We start from the raw sequence: 16263 nt of genomic DNA on the forward strand, positions 1-16263 counted from the left end.
ATGTTTTTATACCCATCGTTGTGGCAATCATGGCCTGTAAGAAGTCGCTCAGGACCCGTTGCATGGGCGCTGTACGCTTCGCGGTGGACTCGTTCTAGCGTCATCCAGAAAAACCAACGAAGATTGCGTTCCGACGCACCCTCCGAGATCGAGAGGCCTAGAGATCTAAGGCCTGAGTGTTGATCCTATCGAAATTTCCATCAGATCCTCGGCAGTTGCTTTAGAGGTTCGCTGCATGCTCTTGTTGCACGCTACGCTGTAGGCATGAAAGAAGGTCGTGGTACCGTAGAAGAAGCGGCTCGCTCGCTAAAGACCCTCATTAGCTATTTTGAATCTATGTATTACCTACCAAAACATTAGCCTTCCTTCGTATAAGCCCTTCCGCATGCTGGATCTCTTCTATGGGCGAAGAAAGTGGCGCAATATATACCGCAGGAAACTTGAGAACATCAATACCCTCCACTTTGCCGCTCCTAGTACTCACGCTCCGCACGGCCAGTAGCTTCAGTCCCGGTCTGCCACAGCGCATTTGCTCGTCGTAGGTTTCGACATAGTGCAGTGTTGCGCGAGGGTGTCGCGTAACAGACTCGTCTATGTGGGCGGGCGTGAGGGGTGCTGATGGAGACTCTAGGCGTCAATACATACGCCCGTAAGGCAGCAGGCGCGCAACCTTCGCCTATCAACCCTTGTCCTTGCCCGTCCATTCGCCTCTTCTGCCCAGTCCTTGTGCCTCCAGTGCAATACGCAGCTCTTCTCGTTCTACCTAGTCAGGATATCCGGAGTTCCGCTTGTCAGGCAAGCAGCACTCTGCGCCTCATCCTAGACGTGGACATGATGGAAGAGACCGACGTGATGGGGGAAAGGCATCGCAAGGCGATGAGCAGGCAGAAAATAACGCCGGATTTCCCGCACTCCCCAATCGGATCCAACAAGGAAATGAGTAGTGTAGCGTCAGCTGTTGCTCACAAAGCTCACAAATGCAAGCTATCGCGACCGTCACGATCATTCATCAATGCTATTCAAGCTCACAGAGAGTTTGGATCAGCTCTTGTGCACCCAGTCCATTTAACGACTCGCCTAGGCTCATTGCGCGGCACAGCCGATACAGAACTCACATTTGCGCAACTGCGCCACTACCCTTTCACAAATTCCCACGAAAGATTTTACGAAGGAGGTGTCTCAAGACGACATTGCTATCTTCTTAATCAACCGTGTTTCGAAAATTTTTACCCGTCTTTATAGTATAAGCTCGTAACGCTGCCACATTACGAAAGGTCCGTACTCTACTCTCGTCACTCTCACGCCTTCGTCCCCATTCGATGAGATCAACAATGTTTACGTGAGTTCTTCGAACGGCCTGTTTGCAAGATAAGCACAAAGAGCCAGAGCAGTGCAAAGTGGACTCATACTTGCTCACATTGATTACATGTTCGTGGCGGTGGCTCCACACCGATGGCATGACAGAGGGCATGCCACGCGGCTACATCATCCTCCTTACCAAACCATAAGCGTATTTCATCTTCTAGCGCACTTTGGTAGCGGTCCCAGGCATCGGCTGATGCAGCATCCCCACGCCGCCAGTTCATGTGAGCTTGCAAACCAGCGTAGGACGTCGCTAGCGGTTGAGATGGATCATATGCAAAGGTGAGAAAGGAGAGAAAGAACGTGTCTAGAGGTGTTTCCGGGGCCGCAAGGTGAGCCAGAGAGTCCCGCAAATGCTGCTGGCGGGCTTCTTCGCTACCAAAGGACCGATCGCATTCGTTACAGTAGAAGGACTCCATATGTGCAGGTGAGTCTCGTAGGTGCTGTTGTAGAGCCTCATCGTTGAGGAAATATCGATTGCAAGGTAAGCAAATAACGCTCATCGTAAGAATTTTTTGATCGACCTCTGTAGACAGGATCATCGGATCGCTACATTAATCGGTGACTCATAACTTATTTTTTTGTACGATACAATGGAATGGCTCGTCGTGCGCCGAAGTCTCCGCTTTGGTCCGGTAGCTCAGTTGCACAACATACTCTAACGATAAGACGCTCCCGACTGCAACCTTATTACGCAGTGTCACTGTGCTAATCAAGTAATGCGGTATGCAGGCCATGTCCGTGAAATTATAGCCACCGGGAAAGAACGATCATGGTGCTACAGCAGAGCAGTCTTCCGTCTGGGAAGATGGTATTGGGGATCCGCTGTTTGGCTTTATTGACCAATCGCAAATGGTCTTGACGGTAAGATGTTCTTTGGCCGGGCTGTTCTGTAACTATTCACTTCTGTGGACCAAGCTCCACTTTCTGTTCTGCGGCCATAATAGTCGGGGAATGAAGCACGAACTTGAAACAGGGCATACCTGAAAGCACTACGACCGCCACCTTCTCACGTATCCGCATTCCGAAAGATAAGCTAAGCCAATCCTTGGCAGGATCGTGTCTGCCTCGCAGCAGTGCTTAGGACCATGGTACCCTTGCATTGTAAAGATTTCTTATTGCCAATAATAGTATCTAATCATGATGTTATAGGCAGGAATTCAGCACATATCTACATAGTAAACAAAATTGGATCAATGTATTATATCTAAAGCTTCTGCAGCTACTTCGATATACCCCATCGCAGGATGTCCAAAGGGAAGACGGCACGCCAAGGTAGGCCTTCCACTCTTATCTCTATTCAAGCTGGCCATTTTCAGATGCGCCATCCGACAGCAGACCGAACAATACTCTCTCAGTGCTTCGTTGGGGTAGTTTGCTCTGGTTCATTTGAGTCTTGTGCCCAAGAATTATCAATGGGTGTGACTTGCAACTTTTGAAAACCGTTTAGTGCGTTTCCGTTCGAGCGCTGGGGTTTTAATTTGCGATGCCGAGCCGAGAAGTGGAGATCGTTGTGTGATATGGTCAGACGATGCGAAAACGTCCCATATAACTGAGATCATGGTCCGTATATCATTAAAAACTGAACAAGGACTGACTTCTAGGATATCAGCACTGCTTTTTGGGAGGTTGAGAGTCTGTCTATACGCGGTATGTGAGACTGACGCGAGCGCCAATCGCACAATGGAGGTGGAACGGCGGTGGAGGAAGCTCTTCGATGAGGGCCTGCCATTACTGAACATGTATTTGCTTCTTTCCGAGCCTAGCCGGTGCACCGCCAAACCCGGTCTAGTAATGGCTGGATAGTCTATGCGACGCACACAGTGAACCTAGGCGCTCGGGACCACTCAAGGAACTCGTCTGATTCGGCTGCCATGTAGCACACATAAGATGGCTAGCGGCATCTCTTTTGGGCACCGAACTTTGGATACGAGCAATTTTAAGGTACTATCAAGACCACGAGGGTGTTACACTAGAAGAGGATAGTTCCGCGCAAGGACTCCATAGCCCTTTCGTCAAGTGTTTTGGTACAATGTGATATTGGAGCTTACCTTCTTTTTCATCAACCTAGCACCGGTTCTCCGTTGGAAAGTAAGCTCTAACCCCATTACATGTGCTTTGGAAATCGCTTTCTCGCTAGTCTGCTGATCTGAGACAACATCACTTATCATGTGTGGATGTAGTTTTCAAGTACCTTTCAATTTTTTGGGTTGATTAGCGTATGGCATGAGTGACGGTAGATCTGCAATCAGGAGATGGCGCTTGTTGGTATGCGCCAATGGAAATATACTTGCCATAATCAGCCTACCCTCTTATCGCAAGTACGCAAAGCACCACTTCTCTCAGTTCTTCTTCTAATTCCATCTATTTCATGGTCTTCGTCAGTCCCTTTGCTATACGGGAATAGCATAATACTAGGATTTTCATGAAGATATCTGAGCTATCTCTCAGATACCTCACATGACGTTCATTTATGCGCATGGCACTTCTCCCACAGGTCATGGACTCCAAGTCTTTTGGAAGCGGAATGTTTCGTATAACGAAAAGTAACTGCGATTTGTGTTTCCACATATGATGTGTCTCGCGACGTGGTGTGAGCCTACGTCATCGATATTGTCCGGCCGTTTCCGGTGGTCTCTAGTCTCGCGTCTAGCAAGTCGCTCAGGCTACCTTCGAGGCACCCGAGGTTTTTGAATCACGTGTGAGTAGTAAATGGCTGAGCAAATAAGCCATATCGCTTTAGCGCTTGCCCACTTTCTGATTGGCTTTTGCCACACGTGACTCGAACACCTCGGGTCCCCGAAGATACTCCTAAGGTATTTAACAGTTACTGTGCGCATTCACAGATTTATACACACCATTGGATCTGTCACTAATCAACAGTCCCACAACAATGGCTCCAGGCGACACACTCCCTGACTTCCTCACCAACACTCCACTACATCACTCCTTCGATGACGACATCAAAGACACGCACCTCATCTACGACTACGACGCTGAAGACCATAACGGCAACCCGGAGAAATGGCGCTACGAGCTCTGGTGTTTCTCACATGACCGCGTCGTCTACGCCATCCACGGCGGCCCCATGGCCGGCAGAATCAACTACCAACGAGCCACCTACCAATGCATCCGTCCCGGCGAGCTGTGGCAGATCAACTGGCTCGAAGAGACGGGAACCGTAGTCTCTGCTGTGTACGATATTTCCAAGCGGAAGATGACGACGATGATTTCTTTCTCCGAGGGCCATTGGAAGCAGGCGGAGGCGGCGCATGGGGATAAAAGACAGAAGGAGTGCCTGGAGAGGTGGAGAAAGCTGGCTGATGTGGGGAATCAGGTTAGTCGGTTTATGTTGAGTGAACAGGCGGATGTGGTGGAGGCGTTTAAGGTAGGTTGCGTTCTTGTGGTTGAATGGCTGTACTAATGTACATTGATAGGGCAAGGGGGATTTGGTTCCTATTAGTAGAGACGATCCTACGTTCTAATTTCCTCTTACTGCAGAAAAAAGTAGAAACATTACTCTATGATTATATCAGAGCTATAATAGCAATAAAATATTCAATATTTAGTAAATAATCGTCTGCTCATAGAATTGAGATCACCATATAGTTATAAATTAAGAATTCCTAATATTATAAGTATGGCATATATCATACCTTGTATATGTAGCTTTATATAGCCCCTGGTTAGCTGGCAATTACAAAAACCTACGGTATGAGAATCCACCTACCCTTATCGCCAGCCGGACCCGCCACGGTGTTAGGATCCGAGAATCCACATGGAGGAAAGCCGCTTATGACGCAGGCAGGCGCCGAGGCCCCACCAGAGGATTAGGTAATGTCCCACGGTGTCCCAAGCGCCAAGCCATGGAGTACTGGGATCATGTGACTAGTCACGTGAATGTGCCATGGGATTCCATGCGTCCCATGCGTGAGATACCATGGGACTGTAGGATATCATGGGACCTGTTATGTATATAGGAACACGAGGATGGGCTCCCCATACTCGTGTTCAACCTGTTTATCAATCTATTGTTTGGATTCACTCAGGCTACCTTGTTGACTCGTTACACTTCGCAAGATACTATCGTATCAACAACACACCCTTCTTACCCTACAGTACTCCTGCCCGAGAACCAACCTAACGCCTCTAGGACTAGCTACCCTTGTGGTCTTAACACACGGCCGTGCCGCGCGTTTTATGCTCGTATTTCATTGGTGGTGAGACCTCACATGCAGCTAACTAATATTGTAATTTGAAGCGCGTCTATCCCCGCTTCCGTTCCCGCGGCTTGGCCGTTGGTTGAACCGTTCATGCTCTGCCACGTTCCCAGCCACCACTGTAACGCGCTGCGTCTCCGCCCTCGCTAAGCGCGTACACTCGTTTCGCCTGCATCACGAGCCGTTCATGCATGCAACGTGTCAGTTGCCGCCGTGCCTCTCGACAAAGGCGGATGGTGTGGTATCGATCTCAACATGACCAGCAATAATCACTATGACCAACGCCAGTACGGTTAAAATAACAAGCCGTACTCCCTTAGAACTACATGGACTAGCCCGGGTTTTCGAGCCCAGATATGGCGATCGACTCTGCACACCACAGCTCTACTGCATAATTCAGGCAGCAGCTGTTTCTAGTGAACATGCTCTGGCCCTTCATTAGCATGGACATCGTGTCAACGCCTTTCAACACGATCAGTCAATACTTCGACTACTACGTAGGGAGTCTAAACCGTAATCATCAGCTTATGCCTAATGGACATTCTGCTTGCTTTGAAATAAATCATTTAAATACAGGAGCCATTCATTGAGGCGAAAAACCCGGAAGTGTCAGGCCCACAAGTGAATTCGTGCTCCGAGAAACACTCGGTCCGAGGCTGCCGTCATACAACAGCGTGCCGAGCGCCTGCTACATATTCGACCTTGCCCTCTACCTATCACGTCAACTTAGCATGCTATCAATGTGACAGACACGGATCGGCACTGTGTACATGGGGTGATCATGAGTACCAACATTGTGGTTTCACCGGCAAAGACTTATTGCATGAAGTACAGCCTTGCATGTCGGCATGCTGAAAGGGTCTCATTCGTGTGCAAGGCAGATAACCGAAGAGATAGAGCCCTATCATGGTGCTGTCGAGAGCCAATGAGCCACTGACTTACCCACACCGTCTGCAAACGAAAATGATTCCAGCCTATGACTCCGGGAAACGTTTCATCACCTTGCAGAGTAGATCAGGGTTCGAAAAGCGGTGGCGTCCTTGCAGATTCTTGGATATACCGTGATTTCCGGGCATGCATAAAAGCTGATAAGTGTTTTGACGTCTTGTGCACATAGATCCCATCATTCTGAGATTCTGATACCAAGACTATTACGATCAACGGAAGACGCAATGGCTACGGAGTCAGCGCCCCGCCTCAATGGAACCATACCAGGTGACAGCAGCACCAAACCAGTTCGTGATCCTCACGACGAAGTACAGGGTTTCTGGAAAGCTGTGAAATCATTCACGTCCAAAAATGGGTTCGAGAGCCTCACCAGCCTCATCGAGCGTGATATCTCCCAAAGGGTTGTACTCAAACAAAAGGATAGTGAGATACTTGATCTGAAAAACCAACTGGCTACCTGCGATGCGTCTCATAGTGCTTACAACAATGAGCAATATTTGAACTTTGAAAAGAGGTTCCAGGAATGGGGAAAGCAGAACGCAAATCTACGAAGAGACGCAAACGACTTGGCGACAGCTTCCGAAGAGAAAGCTAAAAATATCGTTACCCTCAATCAAGAGCTCCAAAAGTGCAAAACACAATTCGATGACCTTGACAAGGCGTACGCAGAGATGACGAAGGAACTCAAAAGTCGAGGTCAACTAATCGGAGACTTCGATACCAAGTTGCAGAATGCACAGTACTCGGAAAATGGCTTGAAAGAAAAGTTGAAGAAGTCATACAACTGCACAGCCGCGTTCAAGAAGTCTTTGGAAGAGAGAACAGCTGAGAATAAGAGACTCAAGGAGGAAAATTCCGAATTGGGGAAGACAATCGAGGAATACCGAGGATTCTCCGTTGAGATTGAGGAACTCGATCTTACGGCAGTGTTAGTTCCCAAAAGCTCATGCTATAATCAAACATTCTGATAAGCTCACAGGACGAGCCAATTAGACCTGCTATGGAGATCGGTTGCAATACTGATCGAAAACTCCATTGGACGGGACTTGTCGAAGGATGTACTAGAGGTAGGTTGATTGTGCACAGCATAGTTTTGTACCTGTCTCATCTATTCACAGAAGGACTGGACGAAATTGAATGACAACAAAGCGTTCAAAAACGATATTCCTCTCCCTCAAAATAATGCTCCCATTTCAAAACAGATGCGGGTAGCAGTAACTCTTGGCGCTCTTGCGCGCCTTGTCATCAAATTCCTCTTCCAGCCTACTTATCTGGTAGAGGACTACAGTGGTCTGCGAAAGGCACTACGCTACCAAGCAGTTATCGATCCGAGGAAAGAGATGTATACCAGGGGTATCCTTCTTTCCATGCTGCCCGACGATCAGGAGCAGATTGACGAAGAGATAATTGATTTTATCCTAGAAGATTTGGAGAGGATTGTATGCGTAGATGTTCTCTTTGCCTCACACGACGACTTCGACCGATTCTCGAATGCGCTCCAAGGCCTTCTGATCCAGTTCCAGAAGCAGTGGAAACAAGTACAACGTGGGCGGCAGAAGCTCGAACCAAGCCCTGATGTACATGCTTCGAAGACGGGATACCCTTGGTATGTAGTCGATTTTCCGGTTGCAGTGCAAGATCAAAAGCGCACTTCATCGCCTCCCACAACCGCCAATGCGCAGGATGGCACTGTGATAGTCCCACAAATTATCCGCATGCGAGAGCAGGCTGAACCGGAACCTGTCACACCCGGCTGGGTACTTCAGCAAGCTCACATACATGCGGCAGATGAGGAGCTCTTAAAAATCCGCAGAAGCCTTCGTTCTGTGTCAGTTGTGGAAGAAACTTCAAATCGCCCTCGGAACCGAAAGCGGACTATGTCTATCACTGCTGATGCAAAGAATGCCGATTCTTTTTTACGCTAAGATCCTGCGCTCCAGGACGCAGAGCTAGATTGCAAACTGTGCTGGGCTGCCTGAAAGTTGGGACATGGAGCAAGAGACGCAGTCATGTAACTACCCTTAGGAAGTGACGATGGGAGATGATTATTGTTCAAGGCGTTGACTTGGAGGATCTAGGGAGGTAATACATACACAGGAATGTGGAGATCCGTGATTTACAGCCTTTCAATACTGTATACATGTGGTCGGCTACGGAGGTGGCTGGATGGATGCCTAAGTTGTTCTTTCTACGTTACTTCGAGCAATCTCCGCTTAAGCTTCTCTACCTCAACGTCCTTCCCTTGATACTGTAGCACCAAAATTAGGTTTTTCACGCTTTGTAGCGTGTCTGGGTGTTGCATACCAAGCTCCTCCTCACTCCCTTTTAGCGCTTTCCGGTGCAGCTCCTCTGCTTCATCATACTTTTCCTGGTCCTGAAGCACTACCGCTAAGTTATTGAGACTTGTTAATGTATCTGGATGCTGCACCCCAAGCTCCTTCTTCTGCCCTTCTAGCACTTGCAGGATAAGCTCTTCTGCTTCAGCGTACTTACCTCGAGCCTTAAGCACCAGCGCCATGGTGTTCATAAGTTCTAGCGCATGTGGGTGCTGCGCCCCGAATCCCTCTGCTCTTATATCAAACGCTCGCTTGGTGAACTTCTCTGCGTCTTTGTATTTCCCCTGATTATATAGCACTGTCGCTAGATTGCCCATGACTATTAGCGTATGGTTGTGTTGTATACCAAGTTCCTTCTCGCATCCATTCAGCACTTGGCGAAAAAGCTCCTCTGCTTTGGCATATTTCTCCTGCGCACCTAGCACCAATGCTAGATTACTTGCGATCAATATCGTATCTGGGTGATGAATTCCAAGCTTCTTCTGCATTCCTTCTAGCGCTTGCTGGCTGAACTTCTCAGCCTCGACGTACTTTCCCTGGTAGTGTAGCACTAAGGCTAGGTTGTTCATGACTGTCAATGTATAGGTGTGCGTATAGGTGTGCTCTGCCCCTAACTCCTTACATCCTTCCAAAACTCGTCGGTTCAGCTTCTCTACTTCGTTGTACTTCCCCTGCGCCCGCAGCACCACCGATAGGTTTCCCACGCTCGCTAGCGTATAGTGTTGCATCCCCAGCTTCTCAGCCCCTTCCACTACTCATCGGTGGAGCTTCTCTGCCTCAACGTACTTTCCCTGGTATTGCAGCACCCGTGCTAAGAGGCTAAAGCATCTTAGTGTCGCCTCGTCGTCCAGACCGAGCACACGCTCTTGAGCCGTGACTGCTATCGTTGCTACCATTTGTGCAGTGTGATAACTACCTCTGTTGCAAAGATATTTCGCAGCGTTTGTAAGCACCTGCGCCCACTTTTCTACCATATCGTCTGCATCCGGTTCAGCATCATACAACGTTTCAATGTGTGGAAGCAGCTGCTTGCACTTTGTCCAGGTCTCAAAATCTCCACTGGGGAACTCTTGTGCCATCAGCTGTATGAATCGACCCTGCCACCGGTCTGCATCGTTAGAAGATGATAGCCAGACACGCATGCAGAACTGCACTAGCGCATGCATCTCGAATGTTTCATCGTTCGATGTCATGGTGACTAGAGAGTACGCGTGTAAGACATTAAGGTCCTCATTGAACGAGCTATCGAACTTGCTCCTATCGTTTGGTGCTCCTGCTTTTGCTATGACACTACCGTCCCTTCGAAGTACGATCTTGTGCCTTCGAAGTACTTCCTCTGGAATTCCACACGGGTTGAAGAAGCTTATTAACGACAGCAGCTCGGCCGCCGACGGTCGCTCTTGGCGGATGCGCTCGAACGACATCTGCAACGTTGTCAACACCGAATTTGACGCGTTATTACGCCGAAGGTCGCCCGCGTCGTAGTGCAGTAGGCTCTTGCGCTTCCTATCGCTCGCCCTGAACTCGTCTAGGCAGTCTGGTACTGTCATGCGCGCTTGCCGGTTGATATAGGCAGCAGCTTGGGTAATAGCTAGAGGTATGTAGTCAAGGGCGCGTAGTAGGGCTTTTGCGGCGCCTTCTTCCTGTGATGTAGCCTGCAGCTTGTTGCGCCGGAGCTTCTTCCGTAGGAGCTGCAGCCCTTGGTTCTCGTCCATCGCCTGAACCTTCATGATGTACTGATGGCCGCCTGACAGACTGGCTGCTGCCTCCTCATTGCACGAGGTGATCAGTATGGAGCCGCGCTGAGGGAGGTAAGCCGCTAGCGATGCTGGGACGTTCTCTTGTCCTTGCTGTTGGGACGGAAAGAAGATCTCTTTGTCGTCGGCGCTGTCCAGCACTAACACCCACTGTCCGTTCTTCTCGTCACATAGCCAATTGCTAACCAGCTGCAGGATGTCTGCCTTCGGTTCGAGTCGCCCAGGTAGCTCGAGTCTGTCGGCAATGCCCTGATATCCTTCCTCAAAGTAGGCGCGGGTGCTGGCGTGTACCCAGAAGACGAACGGGCGCGGCAATGTATTGTAGATATGGTGGGCGAATTGTATAGCGAGCTGCGACTTGCTGCGGGTTTTCAGTTACGTCCTTGTCGAGTAGTCAGAGGATGGGCGTCGACTCACCCTATTCCGCTCAGGCCCACCAAAGCCGCCCTCGCTCCCGGCTGTCCGCACATATCATGCACCCATGCTAGGATATCGGGCCGGTCGACGAAGTCTCGATCTGGGGCAAATGGCACGTTGGAGAAAGACTGACCTATAAGCTACATTCAGCCACAAGGACCGCGGGCCATCACCAGGCGCATTTACCTTGTGTCGGTTGATAGCCGAATTGTAAGCTCGTCGTTCCGCCGGCAAGCCGCTGGCCGCTTGAGTCTTGACTTATTTCTTTCTGGAGCCGAGCAAACGCCTTCCTCTGACCTTCGCCATATATGAGTGGAATGTGTACGTCGAATATACCTAACAGCGAGTATGCCGCGTCCTCTTCGCGTTTTGTTTGACGCTTAGCCGCCCAAGACATGCGCTCGTCAATACTAAGCTGTGATAGAGGCCTTCCATGCAAAACATCAACGCTAATGCTTGTAATTTCGTGGATCTCTTTCACCATCGAACGTTTGTCGCCAAGCTGCTGGCCCTCTTTAGAAAAGAACTCCACGGAGTCTGGAGCAAGAAGCTCCTGCAGCGTCCAGCCTCGCGTAAACCATCGGCTCTCCTTGAAGGCCAACGTCGGAACATCGGACAGATACACATAACAGCGAGCGGAATTGCGATACCATGCAAACATCGAATTGATTGCTTCCGAAAGCTCGGCGCTGCTCGACTTATCAATGCAGCAGGTGTCAACCCAGAAGTAGCGGAGGTGGTCATGAGCAGCTTGATCAGCGCAGAATTGGATTTTTCGATAGCCTGCCTTCGCGATGGCTATGCCCTCAATGAAGTCCTTGAATGTGACTTCATCACTGTCTGCTCCCCATGTGTGCGAGAGGATAGCATAGCGCGGTATGGCGTCGCCAAAGAACTCTGTCAGGCGGATGCCGCCGTCGTCTTTCCGTTCTAAAAGGCGCATATTGAGTGTTTCAAAAAGGAGACGGATAAAGATGGAGCAGGTAGAGTATCTATGGCTTGAAGGACCAGAAGGAACATGTCGAAAGCGGTGAAGCATAGCGACGCGTCGAGGCAGAGGTTGTTGTTTACCGGTACAGCCAAGCCACTGCGGCTGAGCCTATGGCAAGCAGACACATGAAACAACGCTGCAGCCTAGCGATGTCTTCTTCCGTCACTTTGATCACGTGCTGTTAGGCAACGTTCGTGGGAATAGCTTTAGTGTGACTTGTGAGTGTTCTACTGAGTGGTGATACCTAGGATGGAACCAAGGTACGCGATGTACCTACTTAATAGCACACAGTCGAACTCTGCATTGCCCACTTCACTTCCATCTTCTACATCTTCCACAATCTTGACCGGATACTCCATCTAGACTTCGCTGGTTATGAAGATTCAAGTTGTGCCGCTAGCCTGGCGATTTCTATAATCCGCCATCTTTTTCTACGATAAGATGCCGTCGGGTTGGTAGTGCAACATGAGCAACTCTGAGAATGGAATCGACGGTCGTGTTGTTGTTACACCCGGACCTGCAATGGGCTTTAATTCACTGGATCTATATCTGGCAGGCTTGTGATTGCAGAGAAAAAGGTGTGGAGGCTTGATTCCGGGAAAGAAGTAGATGTGTTATAGGTTTTCCTGTCCTCTGCTTTCCGGTACCTTCCTTTGCACACAATTAATCGTCGCCCTTGTACTGGCTTGTAGGTCTGAGCCAAATGGGGAGCATGTATGGGGCTGTGGAGATGTTCAGAATCCCCAAAATCCCCAAAATGAAGCACTAGGTACATACGAATGAGATCGACGTGAAACGTAGAAGGCAATACGATGGGAAAGCAATAGGGGTACACGATAATATTTGAAGTACCCGATCGAGAAACCGATGAAAGTACGTGTGGCTCGGTGGTATCGTGCACTAGTTCAAAACAACAGAATAACAAATACCATTTGTAGTAAATTTGGATGTCGAAAGCACTAGGATCAGCCTGTGGGGGCTCAGTGAAAAGGGTTCGATAGCCAATCTCGCCTAAATGAGAGAAAACGGATGGAAGAGAAGATTAAACCCACACCTGACGCCAATTGTAGATTTCCGCTCAATTGTACCTGTATTTGGGTTTTGGATGAGGAAGTCGACCAACGTGCATGCTGCGCAGGCCTTCTCCATCAATATTACTGGGGCTTTTTGGCGCACCTTCCCCCTTCCACATGAAAGTTTTGCCGCACGTGTTTCAAGATTCCTCTCTTCCTCCGGCTCAGGGTATACATAGGAATTCCACTCGACCTCCGTCATTTATTCTTACTCTCCCCACGCTACCATGCCTACCCATTTCAAGCTTGCGCATTCCCTCGCAGCACATTAATTTGTTGTGATACCGGTTTAGACAACACCAAAGGACGACGGTCGACAGAAATGTGCAGGAAAAGAGAGCAACGGAGGGATTTATATGCGTCTCCCAAATTTTCGATCACTGGATACGACAGTATCTCAATTTCTCAGCCAGGCTCCACATGCTTGGGTCGCAGTAGAATTCAAAGCACTGCACCTCTTCTCTCACATATTTGTGGGTTTCAGCTGTTTCAAACTACTGCTTCTTGCACCACTATTGGTCCACCAGATCGCCGTATTGAATTGTCTAGCTCCCCTCCCATGGCGTGCCAGTCGTCAACCTTTTGAATACCCAACTCTGCCTCCCATGGTCAAGAGTAGACGCCCTTTTATACCCCGCCCACGAAACCTCCCAAATCGAATTTTTGGTGATTCGTTTTTGACACCGAAGGAAGTTCGAGGCTATCAAAGAAAAGCTTCAAGAGATGCAGGGAGCGTTTATACACTCACTCTTCTCCAACACCCATTTCAGGGCGTACGTAACGCTTTGTGACACTCGAGTCGAGTCCAGCTCTTTCACCACATTGCTTCAGGACAGACTAGACTCTGGCTTCCCTCGCCTCCAAGTCTTAGCGCACTCAGGTAAGGTTTTGAAGGCCTCCCCACGTCCTCATCGATGTTGTTCCAGGATGTTTTTGGAACTTCCACCTCTGCTTCCGTATCTGTATCCCTCGCCGACTTTGGAGACAAGCCCACGCCACCCCATGCGTGGTTCGTCTCTCGTCTTTGTTTCCCAGTTCTATTCCCACATGTTCGTTCTGCGTCGAAGTTTTAGTCGACTCAAGAGGGACTGGGAAGTGTGAAGTGCAAATAACCTGGGGAACAAGAGCAGGATTATATACCCTCTTCGCTCTGCATCCCATAAACTCATTCCATAACACTTTTTCATAATGAAGTCCTTTCTTCATGTTTGTCTGCAGGACCTTTTTTGACCTCACGCCCAGCTCCTGCCCCCATGGTGTTCCTAGTCGCACGTTTTCAAGCACCCTCCTCCCCTGCAGTCATTGTGTAAAATCACCCACGTTTTAAAACCGTCCGATCCGCCACATTGGTTCAATTGCTGGTCACTTTTGGATTTTCCGTCGCCCCTCGCACGCGTCCGTATAAGATCTTGTATACCGTTTTAGATCAGTCTCTCCCTCCTCTCCAAGACATCGGCGGCGAGGGCGTCGAATTTGGTGATCGTCTGCCTTAGCACCTCCTCATTCAGTGTTTTGTGCGACTTTTCTCGTTCCCGGTGCCCTCCGCTCTCCATCAGTGCGTGTTCGAACAGTTTCAGACCCCTCAAGGCCCACTCTACCCATCACTCAAAATGTCGTGTATTTTAGTCCAGCCCAGCGTCCTCCCACCATAGACCTGATTGCGGATCTCTTTTTAGACACTCCAAAGAGCAGAGAAGTGTGAAGGACAAGTTATCGGGGATGATAGGGGGTTTATATGCCCTTCGTCCTTGGCAGCCATTCTTCCCGACGTGGAACTTTTTGGAACGCCTTCTCCTCTCTCCCCACATAAGGCTTAAGGGACGTACTTTCGGACACCTCCACAGCACCCGTAGTAAGCGATAACGCCCGTTTTTGAACACCACGCAGTCCCTCCGATTCATAGAACCAGATACCACCCATTTTGGACAGCCACCTTCCCCGCATAGGTCGCGGTGGGATTTCTTTCGAACGGCTTCCCGCTCCACAACATGGCGCTCGACTGTTCTGGTTTTAGTCGTTGCCAACTCGCATACCTTCTTGTCCATTGTTCAAGTAAGTGTGCGTTGTGAACACAAACCGCCTGCCCCATCTCATGTCAGCGAGTATGCTTTGAACCGCAGTCCGCTCCACCACATGGTGCTGGCGTACTCTACTTTTCGTGGTCGTCGCCAGTCCAAACCCCTTCCGCCCAGTGTTACTGCCACGCGTGCGTTTTGGGTACTCAACACTCCCCCATACTCTGCCTGCTTCGTTGTTTTGAGCACGCTCCACCTCCACGGCATGAATTTGTGTCGATCGTCTTTCTGTAGTCGCTGGTCCGAATCCCGATCCATGCATCCCACACGTGTTTGTTTTGAACACCCGCCACCTTCCCCGTAGCTCTTTCCGCTCTTTATTTCGAATTGTCTCCCGCTTTCCAAATATTTTCGATAAATTAGCATTTGTTGTCGTCGCCAGTCCAAATCCATGCATCCTAACGCTTGTGTTTTAAACACCCGTTACCTCCCTCCCCATGTTTGTGATCGTAGGATGTTTTTGAACCGCTCGCACTCCACCACATCACTCGGTTTTGCTGTCTCTTCGCCGTGGTCGCCAGTCCAGGTTTCCCCAAGCCATGGGTCTACCATGGCTCCATTTTGGACAAGTCCACCCGCCAGCTCCGCATAGTCGGTCTTCCATTCGTTTTGAACACCCTCGTCTCCACATTCCTCGGTATAGTATTCGTTTTATCGTCGCTAGTCCAATCCCCCCGAACCATGGATTTCCCAAGCATGCTTTCTGAACAAGCCCACTCGTCAATGCATCCTTCCTCCGCCACGTAATATTACCGATCGGTTCCTTTTGTTGTCACCGGTCCAAATTCCCTCCAAGCCATGGAGCTCCCACGCGTGCATTTTGGGCAAGTCGGCCCGTCACCACATGGTGCGTCTGTTCGGCATTTTTCGTCTGGACACGCTCCGCCTCCACCGCATTAATCGTTGCGATCATCTATTTGGACAAGTCCACGCCTCTCCCATGGTCTTTCTGCGAAGATGATTTGAACAGGCTCCACCTCCAGGGCATGAGATTTCCTTGTCTGGATTTTGGACAAGTCCACCCGGCACCTGTCCCATCACCTGTCTGCTTCCCCGTTGTGAGCACCCTTCTTCCACCACATGA

At 49.6% G+C, this 16263-nt stretch overlaps 4 protein-coding genes across 4 annotated transcripts; 2 read left to right on the plus strand and 2 right to left on the minus strand.

The window, feature by feature from the left end:
- Positions 1–4255: 4255 nt before the first annotated feature.
- N0V89_012049 (uncharacterized protein) lies at positions 4256–4847 on the plus strand (the record flags this gene model as incomplete). Its single annotated transcript, XM_056220774.1, has 2 exons — positions 4256–4750; positions 4800–4847. 2 exons carry the CDS (start codon positions 4256–4258, stop codon positions 4845–4847), a joined length of 543 nt encoding a protein of 180 aa, XP_056066077.1.
- A 1907-nt stretch (positions 4848–6754) lies between these two features.
- Positions 6755–8455, plus strand: N0V89_012050 (uncharacterized protein; the record flags this gene model as incomplete). Its single annotated transcript, XM_056220775.1, has 2 exons — positions 6755–7456; positions 7649–8455. 2 exons carry the CDS (start codon positions 6755–6757, stop codon positions 8453–8455), a joined length of 1509 nt encoding a protein of 502 aa, XP_056066078.1.
- Positions 8456–8718: 263 nt separating this feature from the next.
- Positions 8719–9048, minus strand: N0V89_012051 (uncharacterized protein; the record flags this gene model as incomplete). Its single annotated transcript, XM_056220776.1, has 2 exons — positions 8719–9000; positions 9040–9048. The coding sequence occupies 2 exons, from the start codon at positions 9046–9048 to the stop codon at positions 8719–8721; spliced, it is 291 nt and encodes a 96-aa protein (XP_056066079.1).
- Positions 9049–9621: 573 nt separating this feature from the next.
- N0V89_012052 (uncharacterized protein) lies at positions 9622–11983 on the minus strand (the record flags this gene model as incomplete). The annotated part of the gene is made up of 3 exons (XM_056220777.1): positions 9622–10984; positions 11041–11173; positions 11227–11983. 3 exons carry the CDS (start codon positions 11981–11983, stop codon positions 9622–9624), a joined length of 2253 nt encoding a protein of 750 aa, XP_056066080.1.
- Positions 11984–16263: the final 4280 nt, after the last annotated feature.

Source organism: Didymosphaeria variabile (assembly GCF_027946475.1).
Source record: "Didymosphaeria variabile strain IMI 356815 chromosome Unknown scaffold_9, whole genome shotgun sequence".
NCBI lineage: Eukaryota > Fungi > Ascomycota > Dothideomycetes > Pleosporales > Didymosphaeriaceae > Didymosphaeria > Didymosphaeria variabile.